At 35.7% G+C, this 22,270-nt stretch overlaps 2 protein-coding genes across 2 annotated transcripts in view; one reads left to right on the top strand and one right to left on the bottom strand.

Annotated features, from left to right (window-relative positions):
- Positions 1-21,422, bottom strand: part of LOC105987844 (olfactory receptor 6C6-like) — a 31,985-nt gene extending 10,563 nt beyond the window's left edge. The window contains exon 1 of the mRNA XM_013019270.1: positions 20,656-21,422. Within this exon, the coding sequence (XP_012874724.1) occupies positions 20,656-21,422 (767 nt within the window). The remainder of the gene's footprint in view (positions 1-20,655) is intronic.
- Positions 5,762-6,712, top strand: LOC105986947 (olfactory receptor 6C6). The gene has a single exon (XM_013018077.1). The coding sequence runs from the start codon at positions 5,762-5,764 to the stop codon at positions 6,710-6,712; it is 951 nt and encodes a 316-aa protein (XP_012873531.1).
- Positions 21,423-22,270: the final 848 nt, after the last annotated feature.

The following is a 22,270-nucleotide window of genomic DNA, read 5'->3' as shown; positions in this document are numbered from 1 at the left end:
GAGAGAACAACTTAATGTAGGATGAAACAGTGTCAGAGTCAGAATTTTGGTGAAGTAGTATGCCATTTTTACCTCCCAGGGACATTTAAAGCCAGGGGATAATTACAGTGATCCTTTAATTCTTCTTTACAGGGACAACACCTTCTAGTAAAAGCATTTTAGGCTTACATATAAAGAACAACAATGGAAAAGAGAAATAAAAAGTTAGGTTACGTGATTGTGCAGCATTGTCCACATAGAGGCTGTTTTGAACCACAATCCTCAGATTTTAGCCCCATGAGTAGCTAGATTAGAGGTGAGCCACCAGCACCCAGCTATTTTTATAAAAACAGTTTTTAATGGTAAGAAGAGAGGGCAATTATGAATTCTTTGGGACCTATTTTTCTGACAATATGCTCCTTTATGTATTTCCCTCTTCCACAATATAACACCTGTTTTCACTGTATTTGATGTTAGTAAAACTTGGGGAGGGGAATGGAAAAAACAAATTGTTTAAATAGGAATAGAGGTGGACCCATTGCAACAATGAAATGTACAAGAAGCTATGTTAAAAAATGAACTTTACAACTTGCGGGGGGGTGGAGTATGGGAGCGCAAGGATGGTAAGGGGAACAAAGGAGGAGGCAACAATGCTTGATAAGAAATGTACTCATTGGGGCTGGGAAGGTGGCTCAGTGGTAGAGTGCTTGCCTTGCATGCCTGAGGCCCTGGGTTTGAATCCCCAGCACCACATAAGCAAAAAGAAAAAAAGCCGGAAGTGGCGCTGTGGCTCAAGTGGTAGAGCGCTAGCCATGAGCTGAAGAGCTGAGGGACAGCGCCCAGGCCCAGAGTTCAGGCCCCAATCCCGGACCCCTCCCCCCAAAAAAAGAAATGTACTCATTACTTTACTCATGTAATTGTAACCCCTCAGTACGGTATTTTCACAATATAAAATTTATTAATAAAAATTATACAAACTCCTCCTAATCTGTCTTACTTTTCTTCTCTTTTCTTCCTTGTCCTTTTATCTCTTTTCTTCCTCCTTTTAAACAAACAAACAAACAAACAAAACTCCCCAGCGCTGAGCATGCTATCCATGTGACTTACCACTGAGCTACAAACTCAGCCTTAGAACTTGTGCTTTTGGGGTATGTCTAGAGACCCCTTGAGACTTGGATGATGAGTTAGCTAAAGCATCACTATCACATGTCCTCAAAACATTTCCATACTGTAATTCTCACTAGTAAGGGCCATATACATGGAGCTGAATCTATTGAAATGTAGCCTTGAATCTATTGAAATATAGCCTTGATCTTATTTGTCTGGGAAAAATAGTTTATTATAAGAGACTTGAAGTCATCCTCAGTTTTAGTTCAGATTTACTTCATTCCATCTATATTTGGCTCTCATTTTTTCAATTTCCAAATACATCTGTGTTCTCTGTGTTCTGCCTGCTGGAAGTGTGTGTGTGTGTGTGTGTGTGTGTGTGTGTGTGTGTATGTGTGTGTGAGTGAGTGAGAGAGAGAGACAGAGAGAAAGAGAAAGAGAATGAGAGAGACAGAGAGAGAGACAGAGAGGGGCAGGCAGCAGGGCCTCTTAAGCAGCTATGGATTATAAGCTTGAGCCTTTGTGCTTTATCTTCTTCTCAGTTTTACTAATTATATTTCAAGTTCTCAGCAGTGAACTATGCTTATTGATTAATGAAGCAGACAGCACAGAATATATCCATTAATGCAGAAAATTGTTTTGAACAGACATGGTAGCTTGTCCATGTTTTACTCTTAGAGAATTAATTAAGCACATTGCAGAACTTGGGCACCATGCTGCCTTCACTAAATTTTTTTTTCTTTTTCTTTTTTGTTGGTTGTGGGGCCTGAACTCTGGGCCTGGACGCTGTCCCTCAGCTCTTCAGCTCAAGGCTTGCCCTCTACCACTCAAGCCACAGCACCACTTCTGGGTTTTTCTACTTATGTGGTGCTGAGGAATCGAATCCAGGGCCTCATGCATGCAAGGCAAGCACTCTACCACTCAGCCACCTTCCCAGCCTGCCTTCACTAATTATCATATGATATGTCCTTTGCAATTACTTGTATTCCTGTGTGTTTATTTCCATTAAAATGCTTTCCAAACATTGACAATCCATAACTAGTTAATATTTTTGTGTGATGCCAGGTAATAGATATGGCATCACCAAATGTGATTGTGATATATTACTCTTTTTTACATAATACCTTCTGAATTACAGATCAAATTTCATTATGATATTTTTAAGTGTATCATGGTACTTGGACTTTCCACTTCCAGCTTTTTGCTGGTTAATTGGTGATAAGAGTCTCAAAGCTTTGTCTGCCTAGGCTGACTTGAAATTATGATCCCAAGTCTGAGTTTCCTGAATAGCATTACCACCAGGTGTTGTTTTATTTTTGTATAAAAATATTTTTCATTTTATTGTAATGACGCTGTATAGAGGGGTTACTGTTACATGAGTAAGGTAATAAGTACATTTCTTGTTGAGCATTATTACCCCCTCCTTTGTTTTTCTTCTATTTTCTCTTCCCTCCCCCACCTCCCCAACTTCTCCTCCCCACCCCTGAAGTTGAAAAATTCATTTCCAACGTAGTATCTTGTGAGTCTCATTGTTGCAATGGATCATCAATTGTAATCTCTTTGTACAACCACTTAATAATTTTAAAAAAGAATTAAAAAAAGATTTTTGGATCTATGTTCATGAAAGATATTAGATGCTAGTTTCTTTCTCTTTCTTTTGTGGGTGGGCGCATACATGGATTTGAACTCAGTCTCCATTTGCCAAGCAGACACTACCATGTGAGATATGTCCTGAGTCCTTTTGCTCTTGTGATTTTTCTAAGAGTCTCTCTCTCTGTCTCTCTCTGTCTCTCTGTCTCTGTCTCTCTGTCTCTCTGTCTCTCTCTTGCCTAGTTCAATCTGAGCCATGATTCTCCTAATTATGCTTCCTGAGTAGCTTAGGGGAGAGGCACATACCAACACAGGTCCAAGTTTTTTATTGGTTGAGATCTCATGAACAGTTTTCCCAGGCTAACTTCAAGTCCCATTCCTCCTGGGGTAGCTAGAATTACAAGTATGAATGACTGTGACCAGCAACTTTTCTCCTCTTTAAAATAACCTTTCTGCTTTCAAGTTCAGGTAATGCTAGTAGCACAAAATAACAAAGCAAATATTCTCTCACTGATTCATGGAAGACTAGAGAGGTATAGATTGCCTTTGATTTCATAAAATGTTATGATGTGTGTCCAGCTATTCCCTTCCCCTAACCATTCAACTGTGGAACCATTGATCAGACTTGTTTCTAGAGGTTAGGTGTTCCTAGAAAATTTTGGAAATGGAAACCTGCATTATATTTGCTATTGAGAAGCCATTTTGGATCTGTCTCTTTCAGTTAGTTTTGATTTTTAAGGTCTGATCATTGAAGGTTAGTAATTCATTCCATTCCAATCTTGGAATTTTTTTTACTGATGCCTCAAACCTGCTGTTAAATGTTTTATTGATTTTTCTAAATCACTAACAATACTCCTTTGGGAGACTTTCTCTTTAGTTTTAATTTAGACTATAGTGATCTTTCTATTGCCAATAATTAGTACGTTTGTAATGCTGATCCCAAGAGAAGAGTTTGTTTTTATTCTAGTAGATTCCCTTGAGTTCATAACAAGTAGAAATGCTGCCAGAATTGAAGAATTTTTTGTGGCTACAGGGCACCTCATTCTTAGAAGACATGTGTATGTTTCAGCAATGATTTTATATTTCATTTTCAACATTTAATTTCATTTTAAAGAACATGCATGATATTCCTTATATTTTGGGTTTGAGGTTTTGAATATCAGCCATCTGAGTTTTAAGAACATTTCACAATGTTCATCATTTCTGTAATGGGAGACTGGAACATAATATAATCATTGATAGAAAGTCCCAAACTTACATAATAGATATGAATTTATACTATGGGAAGTGAAAATTCACAAAAGAGAATGTGGAAATACACATTACTTCTCCCTACAAAAATTGGTAATAGATTTACTAATAAATAATAAGTTTAATAAAGCAAGTAAATCTAATTATATTACTATACATCTCTTCGAAGCATAGAGAAGAATGAATGAAGATCAAGAAGGTAAGCCCAATAAAAAATTTTAACTTAACTTTGAAATCAGAAACTAAGACAAATGTGTAGTAAGCCTAATTCTTGGATATACTGAGTTTAAGTCCTGGACTAGGATAATAAATAAAAACACATGTTTCAGAATTGTATGTCCAAGAAATTAGAACAGAACAAACATGAATTTTAGAGATAACATGGATAATAATACACATTTGTATGATCAAAGCTTGTGATGACTTAAAAGCTGAAGCCTATGTGTCATCAGTGTTCATCAAAAACATTAAAATATTTACTAATCTCTAGTTTGGAAAATGATGTTAAGCATGTAAAGTATTAAGTTTATTTCCAAATCTGCATATAAAAGTAATCTATGGAAAGGAATATGATATTCATATGACAAAAGGGAAAGAATAAAGATAATGAAGTGAGTGCTTTAAGATTGTCTTTTTGTCAGTTGTGGGGCTTGAACTCTGGGCCTGGACGCTGTCCCTCAGCTCTTCAGCTCAAGGATAGCACTCTACCACTTGAGCCACAGCACCACTTCTGGTTTAATGGTGGATTATTGGAGGTAAGAGTCTCACAGACTTTCCTGCCCAGGCTGGCTTTGAATTGCAATTCTCAGATCTCATCCTCCTGAGTAGCTAGGATTACAGGCAGGAGCCACCAGCCCCTGGCCTGCTTTAAGAAACTTTAAATTTCACAAAATGCACATAATAAAGTAGATGCATACATGAAGTACAATAGGAGGATAGCAGTATGCAAGATGAATTCTCATAAGTAAAAAAGAGAGAAAATAATATTCTCTCTGGGATATTCAATAGAATTGTAAAGAAAAGTAGGAAGGAAACAGAAGCATGACCACAGAGCATTAGCCTAGAAAGCATAAGGTTTTGAGTTCAATTTCCAGTAAAGAAAAAAAAAAATCAGATGGAAGTAAGAAAACATTCCCAAATGACACAGATACATGAAAGTATACATTTCAGAAATGTTAACTGAAAAGAAGACATGATTTTTTTTTTTGGGTCCGGTCGTGGGGCCTGAACTCTGGGCCTGGGCACTGTCCCTCAGCTCTTCAGCTCAAGGCTAGTGCTCTACCACTTGAGCCACGGCACCACTTTCGGCTTTTTTCTTTTTGCTTATGTGGTACTGAGGAATCGAACCCAGGGCCTCATGCATGCAAGGCAGGTGCTCTACCACTGAGCCACCTTCCCAGACCCAAGACATGATTTTTTTTTAGCAAAAGGTATAATTCATTTGACTTGGTAAAATTTATTTTAGCTATCCTAATACTTACCCTAAAGAAACAAAGATAATTAGCACAATTTGGTAGAGGGATAATAAAAGCAATAGGGGGTGAATTATAAGTAATTAATAGGATAGTATTTAGCATACCTATAACTTATAGGTAAGAAGATATTTATATTTGGAAGATACAGGACCAATTAGCTATTAACTATATATATTTCAAGTCCAGGGAAAATTTTTCCAGGTGTTAATTAGGAGTCATCTGAAAAAAGGATTTGCTGATGAGTAAGTCTGAGAATAGATCTCCTTTTTACCTTAGTGTGTATATATATCCTAATGCAATAACATATTTTAAATTTTCTTCTTTCCCTATGTACACTTGAGAAGGCATACAAAAGAGAAATGCAAAACCAATCAATGGCATTAGATTTCATCCTTGTAGGACTGACAGACAACCCACAGTTGCAAATTGTGATCTTTCTGTTTCTGTTTCTGAACTACACATTGAGTCTGATGGGGAACCTGACCATTATCCTTCTCACTCTGCTGGATTCTCGCCTGAAGACGCCAATGTACTTCTTTCTCCGTAATTTCTCCTTTTTGGAAATCATATTCACAACAGTGTGCATCCCGAGATTCTTGACGATGATTATGACTGGAGACAAAACCATTTCTTACAATAACTGTGCAGCTCAGTTATTCTTTATCCTTCTGCTTGGAGTTACTGAGTTTTACCTCCTGGCCGCCATGTCCTATGACCGCTATGTCGCGATCTGCAAACCCCTGCATTACCCGGTCATCATGAATAAGAAAGTGTGCTACCAACTCGTGCTCAGCTCTTGGGTAACTGGGTTCTTGATCATCTTCCCTCCTTTGGCTATGGGACTCAAGCTGGATTTCTGTGCTTCAAGAGTAATTGATCACTTTATGTGTGAAACCTCTCCTATTTTGCAGATCTCGTGCACAGATACACATGTCCTAGAAATGATGTCCCTTGTTTTAGCTGTGGTGACCCTTGCAATCACATTAGTCTTAGTGGTTCTCTCTTATGTTTGCATCATTAAGACTATTCTGAAGTTCCCTTCTGCCCAGCAAAGGGCCAAAGCTTTCTCCACCTGCACTTCCCATATGATTGTTGTCTCATTGACATATGGTAGCTGTATCTTTATGTATATTAAACCATCTGCAAAAGAACGAGTGACTGTATCCAAAGGTGTAGCTTTGTTGTACACATCAGTTACCCCTTTACTAAACCCTTTCATTTATACACTAAGAAACCAGCAGGTGAAGGAAGTTTTCTTGGGTCTGTTAAAAAAGATTATTTTTACAAAAAAATTTAACATTATGCTATGAATTTTAAACTTATTAAATCCTGAAAATCCATTTCACACATTTATTTTTTTAAATAAGTTTTTATTGTGAAAATACTGTACAGAGGGGTTACAATCATATGAGCAAGGTAATGAGTACATTTCTTATCAAACATTGTTACCTCCTCCTTTGTTTTTCCCCTACCATCCCTTCCCTCTCATCTCCACAACTACATTACCCATGCTTCCCCGCCTAAATTGTAAAGTTCGTATTTTGACATAGCGCCTTGTACATCACATTGTTGCAATGGGTCAACCTGTATCCCTATTTAAACAATCTTTTTCTACCTCACAAGTTATATAGATCTTGAACAATATTGCTTTCTGATGAAGCATTTTGTTCTAGTACAATAACTTCTTTCAGTGTGTGTGTGTGTGTGTGTGCGTCCTGGGACTTGAACTCAGGCCTAGTATGTTCCCTGAACTATTTTCTCAAGGCTAGCTCTCTAGTACTTGAGCTCCAGCTGTACTTCCAGCTTTTTGGTAGTTAATTGGAGATAAGCATCTGACTGACTTTCTTAACCTGGTCTGGCTCTGAATTACAATTCTCAGATCTCAGCCTCCTAAATAGTTAGGATTATAAGTATGAGCCATCGTACCCAAATTCTTTCAGGGCTGTTTTCTTAAATCCAAATTTTAACTAGTATTTCTTTAGTGTGCATTTTCAGAACGCATGGCTTTGAATAAAACATGATTTGTGTAAGTTTAATTGGATACACATAATTTCTTAATTCAGCACGAATTTATTGTACATTTGTCTTACTCTAGACATTCCAATAGTCTCAATACTCAATTTTACAGAGATTTTATTGCCTAAAAAAGACAAACACAGAAATCAAATCCTAGTATGCAGGATAGAATTAGTGTCATACAAAGGTATACACAATTATGAATCAGATAAGATGACTTCTGTGGAGCTTCAAAGATTAGAGAAGTCTTTCTGCAGAATGCAATAAGTATGTTAGGACTAGATATCTGCACAACCAAAAAAATAAAATAGAAGTATGTGAAAATTAGTCAGGGGTGTTAGATAGCTGCATGCATTTGGAGAATAAGCATAAGAAGTGGTTAGAAAAGGATCTTGAGCTATGTGCAGTAAAAGCTTTGGTTATAGACTATGCAAACTGTCCATACCTCTGCTTCTCTGTCTGTAACACAGGAAAATTTAACCCATCCCTCTGGTATCCTTGATTGGGACTTTCTACAATGCAGTAAAAGATAATACTTAAATTTCTGAAGAATCAAGAGAATGGGACAATATTTAATGTGGTGATTTCTGGTAGGAGCAATATTGAGTCTGGAGAGGTGAAAGTATCAAAACAATAATGGATCAAACCACCAAGGATCTTATTAGTGGACTATTTTTAAGTTAAGTCTACTAATTATAAAATGTATTTTTGTAGTCAGGCATGGGTGTCTCATACCTGTAATCCTAGAAACTCAGGAGGCTGAGATCTGAGGATCACAGTTTGAAACCAGTCCAGGAAGGAAAGTCCGTGAGAATCTTATCTCTAATTAACCACCAAGAAGCTGGAAGTGGAGCTGTGGCTCCAGTGGTAGAGTGCTGGCCTTAAGCAAAAAAGCTCAGGGACAACACTGAGGTCCTTAGTTCAAGCCCTAGTACCAGCAAATATATTAAAGCAGTATTATTGTAAAAATCATCTTGATAATTCTATATTCAAATTAGGGTTTTAAAATTGTTACATTGGGAGCATGATATACAATATTGAGAGACACATTGTATAGTAATGAAATCAGGGGAAGAATGGACCATGAACTTACACATTTACTTCTTTCTATGTGCTGTTGCAAACCATTCTTAGATTTGGGCATTATATTTATACTTAATATCTGTTTCATGTCATTTTGAGTTGAGAATCTCTACTTGACAATTACAGCCAGAGAAATCATGGAAATTTTATGTAAGAAAAGACTTCAATATTTATGTGTTTTCTTTTAGAGAAATCATTCTTGGAGATAATATTGACTATTGGCTACCATGTAATTAAGGATATTAATGGTGTGTCATTGCTTGAAATATAAATTTGGAAGCTTCGTATACAAATGGAACAGCAGGTTGACAGTAATGGTAATCCAGGCAGGGATAATTAGAAGAAACTAAAGATTTAATTAAACTCTTAGACTGTGAAGATTGGGTTGAAGTCATGTTTAATTCACCATTCTCATTCCCAGCATACATATTTTAAGTGGGTTTGAAGAAGTGATTTGTAAGCATCACATAAATATTTTCAGGAACACAGAAATCACCTAAGTGAATAAAATTACCAGAGAAGTAGACTATACAGTCCTAAGAAAGTCCCTGCATAAACAAGAATGGAACAAGATATAGACAGTTTAGAATGCCTTATTGTCATAGTTATTTTCTGCTACATTTTGGGTTTAACTTAGGTTCTAATTAATCATCCACTTAGACCATAGGGAAATACTAGGACTTTGTGTTTTTACCTCAGTCTCCCACTTTTCCTTATAGGTCATCCCCACTTTTCTTAACATCATAGTTTCCTGGAGTTCTGGCTTACTGTAATAAACATGTAGGGATGTGATAGTTCAATAGTATTTGTCTGATCTTATTCTCATAAAGCTAAAAGTAGGGATAATTATTTTGAGCAAATATGAGTTCAAGAATCATATTACAAGATTTTAATCATAACTAAAAATTAAAGTTAATTGAATTAGAGTGTTTTAACTAATTTTAACTAATACAAATAATAATAACATAATACAAACAAATATCAGATACAAATATCAAACCTTACTGCCCTTCACTACCATCCATTATATTTGAAATTTCTCTAAGAAAATTCTTATTGTTTTTGCCATCTGCATATGAATGAATGTTCTCATATTTTAGGCTTTGAGATTTTTCACCAAGGTTTGCTTCCTAGTTAAATAGATTAAGAAAATCGTAATCTCATGTCCTTGGAGCAGTTTACCCCTTATTGCACACTTTCCATGATAATTCCCAGGGCTGCATATATAATGTGAACATAGAAATTCATGAAATTCAAATCATTTGTTCTGTTTACTTCATTCATTTTGCTGAAGTATTCAGAATTTTTTTGGATTTTTTTTGCTATGAAAATACCATACAGAGGAGTTATGATTACATGGTTATTTTTCACTTGAATTAAGATAATTTGTGAGTAACAAATTTCCTACAAATTTAAATTTGATTTACATCTAGTATACTCTTGGCAGATGAGCAGATTAGCTCAATAGTTGTGTATGTATGACCATATAAGATGATGCTAAGCAAAATGAACTCCAAGACATGGACACAGGAGGTTTTTCTTTGTTGTTGTTTTTAATGTGCTATGTGATTTCTTGTTTCTTTTGTATGTTCTTCCCCCTATGGTATATCCTATTGTCACTGTATTTGATTTTGGTACCCTGAACAAGAACAAGGAGGGAACCAATGCAACAGCAGTATTCACAAGACAATATGTTGGAAATGATCTGTTTAACTTGAGGCTGGGAGGATTGTGATGGCAAGGAAAGTAGGAGAATAATGAAGGAAGGGGTAACAATGTACTTATTAGCTTACATATGTAACTGTAACCCCTCTGTACATCACCTTGACAATAAAAAATTGATTGTAAAATGAATCAAGGGCTAGGAATATGGCTTAGTGGTAGAGTGCTTGCCCTGCATGCATGAAACCCTTGATTTGATTCCTCAGTACCACATACACAGAAAGAAGTGGAAGTGGTGCTGTGACTCAAGTGGTAGAATGCTAGCTTGAGCAAAAAAAGAAGCTAATAGACACATGATGAAATGTTCAACATCTCTGGCCCTAAAAGAAATGCAAATCACGCAACATTAAGATTCCATCTCACTCCAGTTAGAATGGCCATTATCGAGAAAATTAACAATAACAAATGCTGGCAGGGATGCAGCCAAAAGGGAATTCAAGCCCAGGACTGGCAAAAAATGAATCAAATTTGGATAAAAATGATTGTGGAGAGAGGTAGAAGAAGTGAGAATAAACATAGGAGAGACAGAGACAGAGTGATATAGAGAAAGACTGGAATCTTATTGAATATGAATATTTGCTAAAATTCATATGGAATAAATAAAAGACTCAGAATAGCAAAAACAGTCCTTAGCAGGAAGAACAGTGCTGGAGGAATATCAATACCAAACTTCAAATTCTATTACAAAGCTATAGTAATTAAAATAAATTGGTACTGGCACAAGAATAGACCTGAGGACCAATAGAATAGAAAAGAAGACATAGAAATAAGTCTATGGACTTACAGCCACCTAATATTTGATAAGGGAGACAAAAACACAGGTTCAAAGAAAGACAATAAATGGTGCTGGCAAAATTGGCTATCCACCTCGATACTCACATATCACCCTGAACCAGAATCAATTACAAATGGATCTAAGGCCTTGATGTAGGTCAGATACCTTGAAAATATTACAGGGAAGGATAGAGGAAACAGTAGGGCCCCTAGGCATCAGTTGATATTTCTTAAAGATCCAGAGTCACAACAAATCAATGAAAAACTGGATAAATGGGATTTCCTCATCCTGCAGAGCTTGAAAGCCCACAGAATGGGAGAAAGTTTTTGCCAGACAAAGGCCTCATATCTAAAATATACTTAGAGCTCAAAAAAATTAACCCCCGCCTGGTTGCCAGTGGCTCATGCCTGTAATCCTAGTTACTCAGGAGACTGAGATCTGAAGATCGAAGTTCAGAGCCAGCCCAGGCAGGAAAGTCCGTGAAACTTTCATCTCTAATTAGCTACCAGAAAACCGGAAGTGGTGCTGTGGCTCAGGTGGTAGAGCACTAGCTTTAAGCTGAAGAGCTGAGGGACAGTGTCCAGAGTTCAAGCCCCACACCCACACAAAAAAAATTAACCCCCACCAAAAGAAACCCTCAACAACTCAACTACCCAATTAATAAATGGGCTAAAGACTTAATAGCCTTCTCAGAAGTAAGAATGGCTAATAGACACATGATGAAATGTTCAACATCTCTGGCCCTAAAAGAAATACAAATCAAAACAACATTAAGAGTTCATCTCACTCCAGTTAGAATGGCCATTATCGAGAAAATTAACAATAACAAATGCTGGCAGAGATGCAGCCAAAAGGGAATTCTATTACACTGTGGTAGGGATGTAAACTTATTCAACCACATTGAAAATCAGTATGTAGGTTCCTCAAAAGATGACACATAGATCTCCCCTGTGACCAAGCAATCCCACTCCATTCCTGGGCATTTATTTAATAGGCCACAAACAACTCCACACTAAAGCAACAAGAACAACCATGTTCACTGCAGCGTTGTTTACCATAGCCAAAAAATGGAAATAACCCAGATGCCCTTTAGTGGACAAATGGATCCAAAAAATGTGGTATATATACACAATAGAATTCTGGTCATCCATCAGAAAGAATGATACTGTATCATTCCTTCATAAGGAAGGAAAGATTGGATAAAACTATATTAAAAGTAAGCCAAAACCAAAGAAATATAGGTTATATGGTTTCCCTCATTTGTGGTAGCTAGAATGTGCCTATTAATCTACAGGAAAACACATTGAATGATAGACACACACACACACACACACACAGTGGGACATGATAAATTATATAGGTCTCTAGACATTCACACATCTAGGGCAAAGGAGGATATGCATAGAAGTAGATGACAAAGGTTCAATAGCTATGTGCATACGATCATATAAAATGATATTTTATGAAATGAACTCCAAGAAAAGGAAATGAGATTTTTATTGTTGATGTTGTTGCTGCTGCTGTTGTTTTCTTTTCCTTTTGTCTTGTTTGTTTACTTGTATTTGGGAAGGTAATAGGAGCACAGAAAATGTGGAACAAAGGATGAAAAAATATAACAGTGGTACTCACTAAACACTATGTGAAAAATGAAGTGTATTGCTTGTGGGTGGGGACTGGAGGGGAAAAACTGGGAGAGAGAGAAGGAAGGGGAGACATGGTTCAAAAGGAATTGTACTAATTACCTGGCTCATGTAACTGTAACCCCTCTGTATATCACCTCTACAATAACAATAAAATAAGACTTTTAGCATCTGAAAAAGCCTGATTTTAATTCTCTAAATTAACATTTCACTCTGAACAAATTTGTTATCTAGGTTTTGAAATCTGATTTACATCTTTAGAATGTAAATTTAGGGCATGTTTGATTTGCAATATAAATTTTTTCATTGGATTTATTTTGCTTTGGGTCATGATCTCAAATAACTTTCCTCAGACCATGGAGGTGTTGAGTGATATAAGACCATTAAGAAGCCCTTTCTCTAGCTGGCGCTGGTGGCTCACACCTGTAATCTTATCTACTCAGGAGGCTGAGATCAGAGGATCGCAGTTCAAAGCCAGCCTGGGCAGGAAAGTCCGTGAAACTCTTATCTCCAATAAACCACCAGAAAACTGGAAGTGGCACTGTAGCTCAAGTGGTAGAGCGCCCACCTTGAGCTGAAGAGCTGACAGACAGCACGCAGGCCCAGAGTTCAAGCCCCACGACCACCAAAAAAAAAAAAAGAAGAAGCCCTTTTTCTCATCTTCATCTTCCTCATGAGTGATAACTGTTACACTTTGAATGTACAAACAAAACCAATGTGAATTTGTATTGAAATTATTTGTTATCATTTCTCTAGATTCATTCTCTGATTTCATGCATTGTCAATAAAGAAAGAAAATCCTACTTTTCCCTCTGCAGTATAATATTGTTGTAATTTTTGTTCAATATTTTTACTGATCAAGTCTTACACATCACTACTAATAAGTTATAGAGTAATATGGAGTAATGCTTATAACATAACAATCATGAATTTGATAAATTAAGTTTTGTAATTCTCTTATAACATGCAATCAAATGCTCATCTTAACAATTGAGATATAACCAAAAATTTTAATACAATTAAAATTTGAAATACAAATTCCAAATGTAATTTTGTTTTTATAACTAATTATCATTTTTTGAGATGAAATTGCCGTGATGTAGTCTCATAGTTACTGGTAACAAAGGTTTAATAGCAAACTCAAGCTGTCTTTCTACCTTTGATTATATACGAGGTAGTTTTGATCAGACCACCTTCTTTATGCTCAGATAGAATTTAGTAGCTGAAGGATAGTACATACTATAGAGTAGACTATTATGCAGGTTTGAAAATATACTCATCAAGAAATAAAATCTAGTTTTTATAGACAAGTTTTTATATCTTATATGTTTTTATTGTAAAAATACTATACAGAGGGGTTACAGTTACATGAGCAAGATAATAAGTACATTTCCTATCAAACATTGTTACCTCCTCCTTTGTTTTCCCCCTACTGTCTTTTTCATCCCACCTCCACAACTACACTCTTCCCCTCTCCCCCCTTCCCACTTAAATTGTGAAAATGATTAAGATTTTAGGACTGGTGAATTTTTAACATATATTTTTTATTGTAAAGATACTGTACAAAGGGGTTACAATTACATGAGTAAGGTAATGAGTACATTTTCTATCCAGCATTGTTACCCCTCTTTGTTTTTCCACTACCATCCCTTACCTCCTCACCTCCCCAACATCTCCCCCCACCAAGCTGTCAAGTTCATTTTCAACATAGTGCCTTGTACATCTCATTGTTACAATGTGTCAATCTGTATGCTTATTTCAGCTTTTTGTTATTTCCCTTGCCTTCCCCAAATTAGAAAAATGTACATACAAGATGCAGGCACCGACATCAAATACAGTGAAAACAGGGGTCATACCATGGGGGAATCACATACAACAGAAACAAAAAAAAATCACACAGCACATTATAAGTACATTAAAAACAACAGCAAGGAAGATAAAACCTCTTGTGTCCCTATCTTGGGGTTCATTTCGCATAGCATCATCTTATATGGTCAAATGTACATGGCTTTTGACCTTTTCTACGTGTCTGGTAAGATTATCCTAGACATTTACTAGTTTTGCAAATAAGGAAAACAAGGGAACCAAGTTTCTTTGGGCCTGGTTTACTTTACTTAATACAATTTTTTCCAAGTCTTTCCATTTCCTAACAAATGAGGTGGTGTCATTCTTTCTGATGGAGGCATAGAATTCCATTGTGTATATATATATATATATATATATATATATATATATATATATATATATATACCACATTTTCTTGATTCATTCATCTACTAAGGGGCATCTGGGTTAGTTCCATACCTTAGCTATGGTGAATAAACATAGTTGTACGGATAACTTTAGTATGGCTTTGTTTGTGATGGTTTGGGTAAATGCCCCAAAGTGGGATTTCTGGGTCATCGGGGAGCTCTATGTGTTAGGAATGGTGAATTTTTGTTTTCTTTGAAAAAAATGATGGTTAATAATTAGCTCTCTGGCTACTTTATGACCTGGTAATTCCACTTCTGGGTATTTACCCAAAGGATCACAAACAAAGCCATACTAAAGCTACTAGCACAATGATGTTTATTGCAGCATTATTTACCATAGCTAAGATATGGAACCAACCCAGATGCCCCTCAGTAGATGAATGGATCAAGAAAATGTCATATATATACACAACAGAATTTTCTATGCTTCCATCTGAAAGAATAGCATGCCTCATTTTTAAGGAAAAAATCATCTTAAGTGAAGTAATCCAGACTCAAAGAAATGTAGATCCCACGGTTTCTCTCATTTGTAATAATTAGTATGTGTGTAGGATAGTCCTCGCAGATGAGCAGAATCGCTCAATAGCTATGTACATATGACTATATAAGATCTTGCTAATTTAAATGATTTGTTTTTTCCCTTCCCCTCTACAAATTATACCAACATCGTTTAAATAGGGATACAGGTGGACCCATTGCAATAATGAGATGCACTAATTGTTATGTCGAAAAATGAACTTTACAACTTTGGCGGAGGGGGGGGGGTGGGAGAGAAGGCATAGATGGGAAGGGATGGGAAGGGGAAACAATGGAGCAGGCAACAATGCTTGATAAAAAATGTACTCATTATCTTGCCCATGTAATTGTAACCCCTCTGTACGTTATTTTCACAAAAAAAAAAAGATGGTGCTAAGTCCAAGATATGGAAACATGACGGTTTTCTTTGTTATTTTTTAAATGTACTATGTGATTTTTTTTCTTTTGTGGTTCCCTCCCCCCAAGGTTTATCTACTGTTGTTACTGTATTTGATTTTGGTACCACAGGTATTGTATATACATTTATTTGAATTAGGGCAGGGAAGGGAAACAACAAAATGGTGAGAAAAAGGACAAAGGGTGAACCAATGCAACAGCAATACTCACAAGACAACATGTTGGAAATGAACTTTACAACTTCGGGCGGGGGCATTGGTGGGGAGGGAAAGTGGGAGAAAAACGAGGAAGAAAGTAATAAGTTCAACAAGAAATGTACTCACTACCTTGCATATGTAACTGTAACCTCTCTGTACATCACTTAGACAATAAAATAAAATAAAAAACTAGCTTTCTCTCTGTATATACACAAACACACACATATCAACCATGATCAATCACACATGAAATATAAGATTTTACTCAAATCTTAGCTATAAAATTAATATAAAAACAAAAACTTCCAGATACAATCATGATGGAAAGTGTCATGGCCTAGAAGAAAACTTGATCCATAAAGAAACATACTGCCAAAATAAAATAAACTGTATTAGGAAACTTTAGTCTTCAAACCCTTTTTAAAATTAGAGATATTAATAGTATGAAGTAAGAAGTTTCATATATTTCCATACATGCATGAAATGCACTTTGATTATGTTCATCCCCTCTATTATTCTGCTCCTTGATTGTAAAGACAAGTCACAGGGTGAAAAAGTATTAGAAAATTACATATCTCATAAAAGACATCTCTAGAATGTATAAAGAATTTTTAAAAAGTAATAGACATAGACATAAAATAGACATAAAAATAGACATAGGCTCTTATTAATGTATAAAACTTACTAAGGAAAATGTAGCTGTGAACAACAGGCATTACAGAAATTATCAATATAATTAATCATTGGAGATGTGAAATTATAATGAGATTCAAGTGTAACTCATGATACTAGTTTAAAAATTGTTATGGAAATGTTGTTAAGTATGTACAGTCATTGAACTATATGAGAATGTAGAGATATAAGAATATAAAATGATCACCATTAGAAACAAGTTTTGCATTTAAAAAAGCTAAACATACCTTTCACAAAATAAAGCCATGCATGCCTGGGTATTTCATCCAGAAAAACCTGAAAGCCAATGGGTCCATAACACCCTGTAGTCATATTCATAGCAGCTCTAGATACAATCATCAAGAGGAAATACAACTTTAATGACTACAAATTGATAAAATCATAAGTGAGTTTTGGTGGCAATAGAATAGAATATATTACAGGCAATAACTAACTAATTCATGAAAACTAATCCATAAAGAGAATAGTACTGATGATTCAACCATCAACCTGAATGGAAAAAGCCTACTTCAAAAAGAATAGTTCATGTATATTCCATTCAGATAATATTCTAGAAATTAACATTAGCTATAGGAACATAAAACATGTGAATCATTCCAGAGGATGAGGAGAGAGATGGCAAGCAAGGATTTTAATGTTGTAGTAGGAAACTTTGGTAATGAGGGCTCTGAGGGCTGTTTTTTATTGAATAACCTTCAAGATATAGCTTAATAACCCAATATCAACTATTTTTGAATAGTCAATATTTTTATATTTTTGGTAAAGACAATGATCAGTAATCAATGAACTATAAATATTTCATTTCCAGGATGACATTTATTTTCCAATGTCTATAAATTTAGAGTTCTCAGATTTCCATTTGTTGAACCCATGAATGAATGAATGAACAAATGAGAATAAGTTTATTCTCAGAGTCTAAGTCTTGCTAAATGAAAATCATTTGTTAAGAAGAACTAGGACATTATATATCTGTAGTTTACAGGTGTTTGAACTCGTTTGCTATGTTTATAGGTCTTTATTCTAATTCTTTACTCCATCAGACTCTCCACTGTGCCTTGTGAAACCATGCTCACTCACGGGGTAGCAAGGGGTTCTGAGAGAATATGCATGGATTTCTTGTACTTAAGCCTTCTTACTGGCCAAAACCTGGAAAAGTTTTATCTAATGGGGGCCAACTGAACAATACACACAGCTGTTGGGAACAGGCTCCCAACACTGGAGTCACTCTTGAGCAGAACCATTGATTGAAGCAGTGATTTGTAACTTCTTTTTTTTTTTTTTAAATATTGTCAAGCTGATGTACAGAGGGGTTAGAGTTACATAAGTAAAGTAGTGATTACATTTCTTGTCTAAGTTGTTACCCCTTTAGTTTAAATTATTTTCAAAGCATCTTTCTTAAATGGAATGTTGGCAGAATAACGTACCACTTTCCTGTTTATTTTCTCATAGAGGCAGGGAAGCTGGGAGGTTGGTCCTCAGAACCTTATTTTTAGAGACCTAATTTATTTGTAACTGAGATGACTGAAAAACTTAGAAAAGGTAAAAGGAAGGGAAGGATTATGTTAGAGAGATCTTTGTGATCAAGCTGGTGACACAGGTGACATTCTTAATAGCTTTTCATTAAGCATTGGACAACTACCGACTTTACTGCTGAAAGTATCAGAAATCATTTTGTTAGAAATTACCAAAACACACTGCTAGTTCTTTCTAATCTTTTCTGTACCTACTTAGCAGAGATCACTCCACTGGCAATCTTGAAAAGTAGTTTCTGCACCATTCTGCCAGCAATATTAAGACTTTGTTCATCACAGCTTTTCCAAACAAGGTTGAGGATTGGACCAAGTAGATAGTGAATTGATTTTCAGGTGATCTGGGCCTTACAGGGAAGCATCAGGTAGCAAAATTTCTTCCTGCATTGTTACCCTCCCTCTTTTCTCTTGGGCTAATTCCTAAAGTTTCTCTGCCTATAAAATATAAACTGACTTACTTATTGTTCCTAACATATTTATAAGATGATTTCTTTGTTGCTTTGTATTTCCTCCCCCATGGTATAACCCCTGTTTTCACTGTATTTGATGTGGGTATAATTTGTGGAGAGGAAGGGAAAAAACAAGTTGTTTAAATAGGGATACAGGTGGACCCATTGCAACAATGAGATGTACAGACGTTATGTCAAAAAAACAAACTTTACAAGTTTGGCGTGGGAGAGAGGGGAGGGGAGATGAGAAGGGATGGGGAGGGGAAACACAGGAGGAGGCAACAATGCTTAATAAGAAATGTACCTTGCCCATGTAATTGTAACCCCTCTGTACAGTACTTTCACAATAAAAAAAAAGAATATAAACTGAGGGGTGGAATTCCCAAGACATAGAGAACAAACTCATTCTACTACTTGTTTGGCACACAACAAACAAAATACGTGGTGGAAGGATAGAGGCTTTCATTGATTGACATTTTAAGATATGGTATTATTTTAACACGAATCAAAGGAAATCACTCAGTCTGTTGAAGAAATTTCTTGCAGAATGACAATACCAAAGAATTTTAATGAACCTCAAACAAACAAATAAGAAAATTCCCCCAAACAACATTCACACTGATAAGTCAAGTTAACAAAGAAACCAATCATCAATGAAAGCAATAATACAGTGGAAGAACTCACATTATTATGTTGAGAAAATCAGCCACACAATGCTCACCCAGTATGGTTTCTTTCTTACAAAATACCAGATAATTTGAGACAAATTTAGAGTGATTAAAAGAATATAGGTGGATACTGTGATTCAGGGCAGAAGTAGGTAGTAGTGGTGGTAGGCAGTGACTGGAAAGAGGCCAAAGGAACAATTCACTAAGATAATCTCCATGGTCACAAATATGTGTATATTTTTAACAACCGATTTATTTTAAGGAAATGAATACTCTGTGTATAGTATATGACAAATTAACTAGGTTAAAAGTGAAACAAGCAGAATGGATTATAATTTTTAACTTGTATTAAATACATACAGACTTAGACCAAGGTATTAATGAATTATAAGATTTTTGAAGTATCAACAGTACTTTAGAATTCAAGTTGTTTAAAGAAATGGATATCATTAGAATTAAAGGCTCTATTTCAATCTTTTAAAAAAATCAAATTCCACTAACTGGATTTAAAATACAACTTATAGTCAAATTTTATGGCCCTACAAGACAAACATTTCAAACAGTTCTTTGCACAAGCCATAGCACCCTAGAATACTTAATTTCTCCATTCATTTTTCAAGGAGCTTCAGAAGTGATATTTTCATTTGATCACACTCAGATTTTTCTACTTCAATCCTATCACCACCTCAATTACATGATATAATAATATAATGATATAATATAATGTCATGTTTTCTCTGTGACACTTTTCACAAGGCACAATACCTCTGAGCAAATATAAGCTGCTGGGCAATGAACTCACTTCCAAATAAGTAAGTAAATTAAGTGAATTAGCAAGGGGTTCTTGTATCATCTACTCACACGTCAGCATCTTATTTGTGGAAGAGAGATTTGTAAGTGAAGAGAGATTTTAACATTCTTAACAAAAACAAATGATTTGTTCCTAAGGATTAGGAAAACATAATGAGAAAGAAGAGCCTGGAGCATTTCAATGAAGCTACTATGATTAAGAATTCTGGAGGGAAGTGGCATAGGTCCACAGATTAGAAATAATGTAATTGAAGGTGTATTCGTTTCTTTTCATTCACATTGCAATAGCTTGATATTGATATCTAAATTTTGCCTCTTTATTTTAAAGAAACAAAACCTAACCTTTGAAACATATGCTTGAAAGCTTCTTTTACTTGCTGGTTCCTTAGGCTGTAGATGAAAGGGTTGAGTAAAGGGGCCACAGAGGTATAGAGCAGAGCTACACCCTTATTGAAGGTAACCATATCCTTTTCTGGTTGTGTATACATAAAGATACAACTTCCATAAGTAATAGAGACAACAACCATATGTGAGAAACAGGTGGAAAAAGCCTTTGTTCTTTGATGAACTGAAGGAAATTTTAGGACGGTTTTGATGATGAAGGTGTAGGAAAGGACCACTAAAAACAGTGTGATGACAAGTGTCATCACAGAAAAGACAAAAGCCAACATTTCTATGAAATGTGTATCTGTGCAAGAGATCTGCAGGACAGGGGAAGTGTCACAGAGGAAGTGGTCAATCTTTCTGTTTGCACAGAAATCCAGCTGGAGTCCTAAGAGCAAAGGGGGAAAGATGGTTAAGAATCCAATCACCCAGGAGCTGAGCACCAGCTGGTGGCACACCTTGCTGTTCATGATGACTGGGTAATGCAGGGGTTTGCAGATGGCCACATAGCGGTCATAGGACATGACGGCCAGCAGGTAAAACTCTGTAACTCCTAGTAGAAAAAAAAAGAAGAACTGAGAAACACAACCATTATAGGAAATTGTTTTGTCTCCTGTGAGAATGCTGGTCAAAAAGCGTGGGATGCCAACGGTGGTGAATGAAATTTCTAAGAAGGAGAAATTTCGAAGGAAGAAGTACATGGGAGTCTTGAGGCGGGGGTCCAGCAGTGTGAGCAGGATGATGACAAAGTTCCCCATCAGGCTCAGGATGTAGTTGACAAAGAGAAACAGGAAAACCACGATTTGTAGCTGAGGGTCATCTGTCAGTCCCAGCAAGATGAACACGATCTCCTCTGATTTGTTCTTCATTTCTCTCTTGTTCAATCATATCCACAAAAAGCAAATTCTAGTATTACCTGTAAAAAAAAAAAAGACATCTCTTCCCCTTGAGTTATACCGAGTATCAGACACTTACCAAGCTCAATTTTGATGAGACAAATGTTACAAAGTAAATAGCCTTATCAAAACATTGATATTAAGTATCAACCAAAAAAGGAACTTAAGAAATAGCAATAATCTTATATCTAGTGAGAACTATGTACCTAATAGTAGCTACTGTTAAGTTTTATGTACAATATGAAGGAAAAGTGAAATTCTATTCAGAACAATGGGTCAGAGTAAGAAAGGCTAATTTCAGAGATAATAGCCTCAGAATTGCAGTTTACTAGAAGTTCTTATGGAAGTTTTAAATACAAGTTCTAACTCACATCCAAATTCTAGAACATTCCTTCTTAAGCAAATTATGAACCCTTTTAAATAAATTCCTATTTAGGTTTATGTTTTAAATCACAGTAAATTAAGAAAAGGCCTTTTTAAATGAGAAATATGTAAAATCCCATGTTCTTCAATGAAGATATTAAGAAAATTGTTTTAAATCCCTAATGAATATATTATGCTTTAGAAAACAGAACATGCACAAAAGTAAATCTATAATGACTAAAATAGAATGAAAACGTAATGTTCTTTCTGGTGTCATCTGCAGAATTTATAGCAGAAACTGAGCCATTAAATCTTTTGATGCATCCTAGATAGAGATGAGACAGGATAGACATAGCAGTATATGACAAAGAAACAGAATGACTCACTCACATGAGAAACCATGTTTAGAGATTTATCACATCATTGCTGATGGAACCACAAACTATTGAAAATTGCTA

This window comes from Dipodomys ordii, unplaced genomic scaffold, assembly GCF_000151885.1.
Source record: "Dipodomys ordii isolate 6190 unplaced genomic scaffold, Dord_2.0 Scaffold3, whole genome shotgun sequence".
Lineage (NCBI taxonomy): Eukaryota > Metazoa > Chordata > Mammalia > Rodentia > Heteromyidae > Dipodomys > Dipodomys ordii.
This window is presented reverse-complemented; position numbering and strand designations above follow the sequence as displayed.

What these genes read in the sequence shown, in the direction of transcription:
- LOC105986947 (XM_013018077.1), top strand. Translation starts at nt 5,762, where the DNA reads ATGCAAAACCAATCAATGGCATTAGATTTCATCCTTGTAGGACTGACA.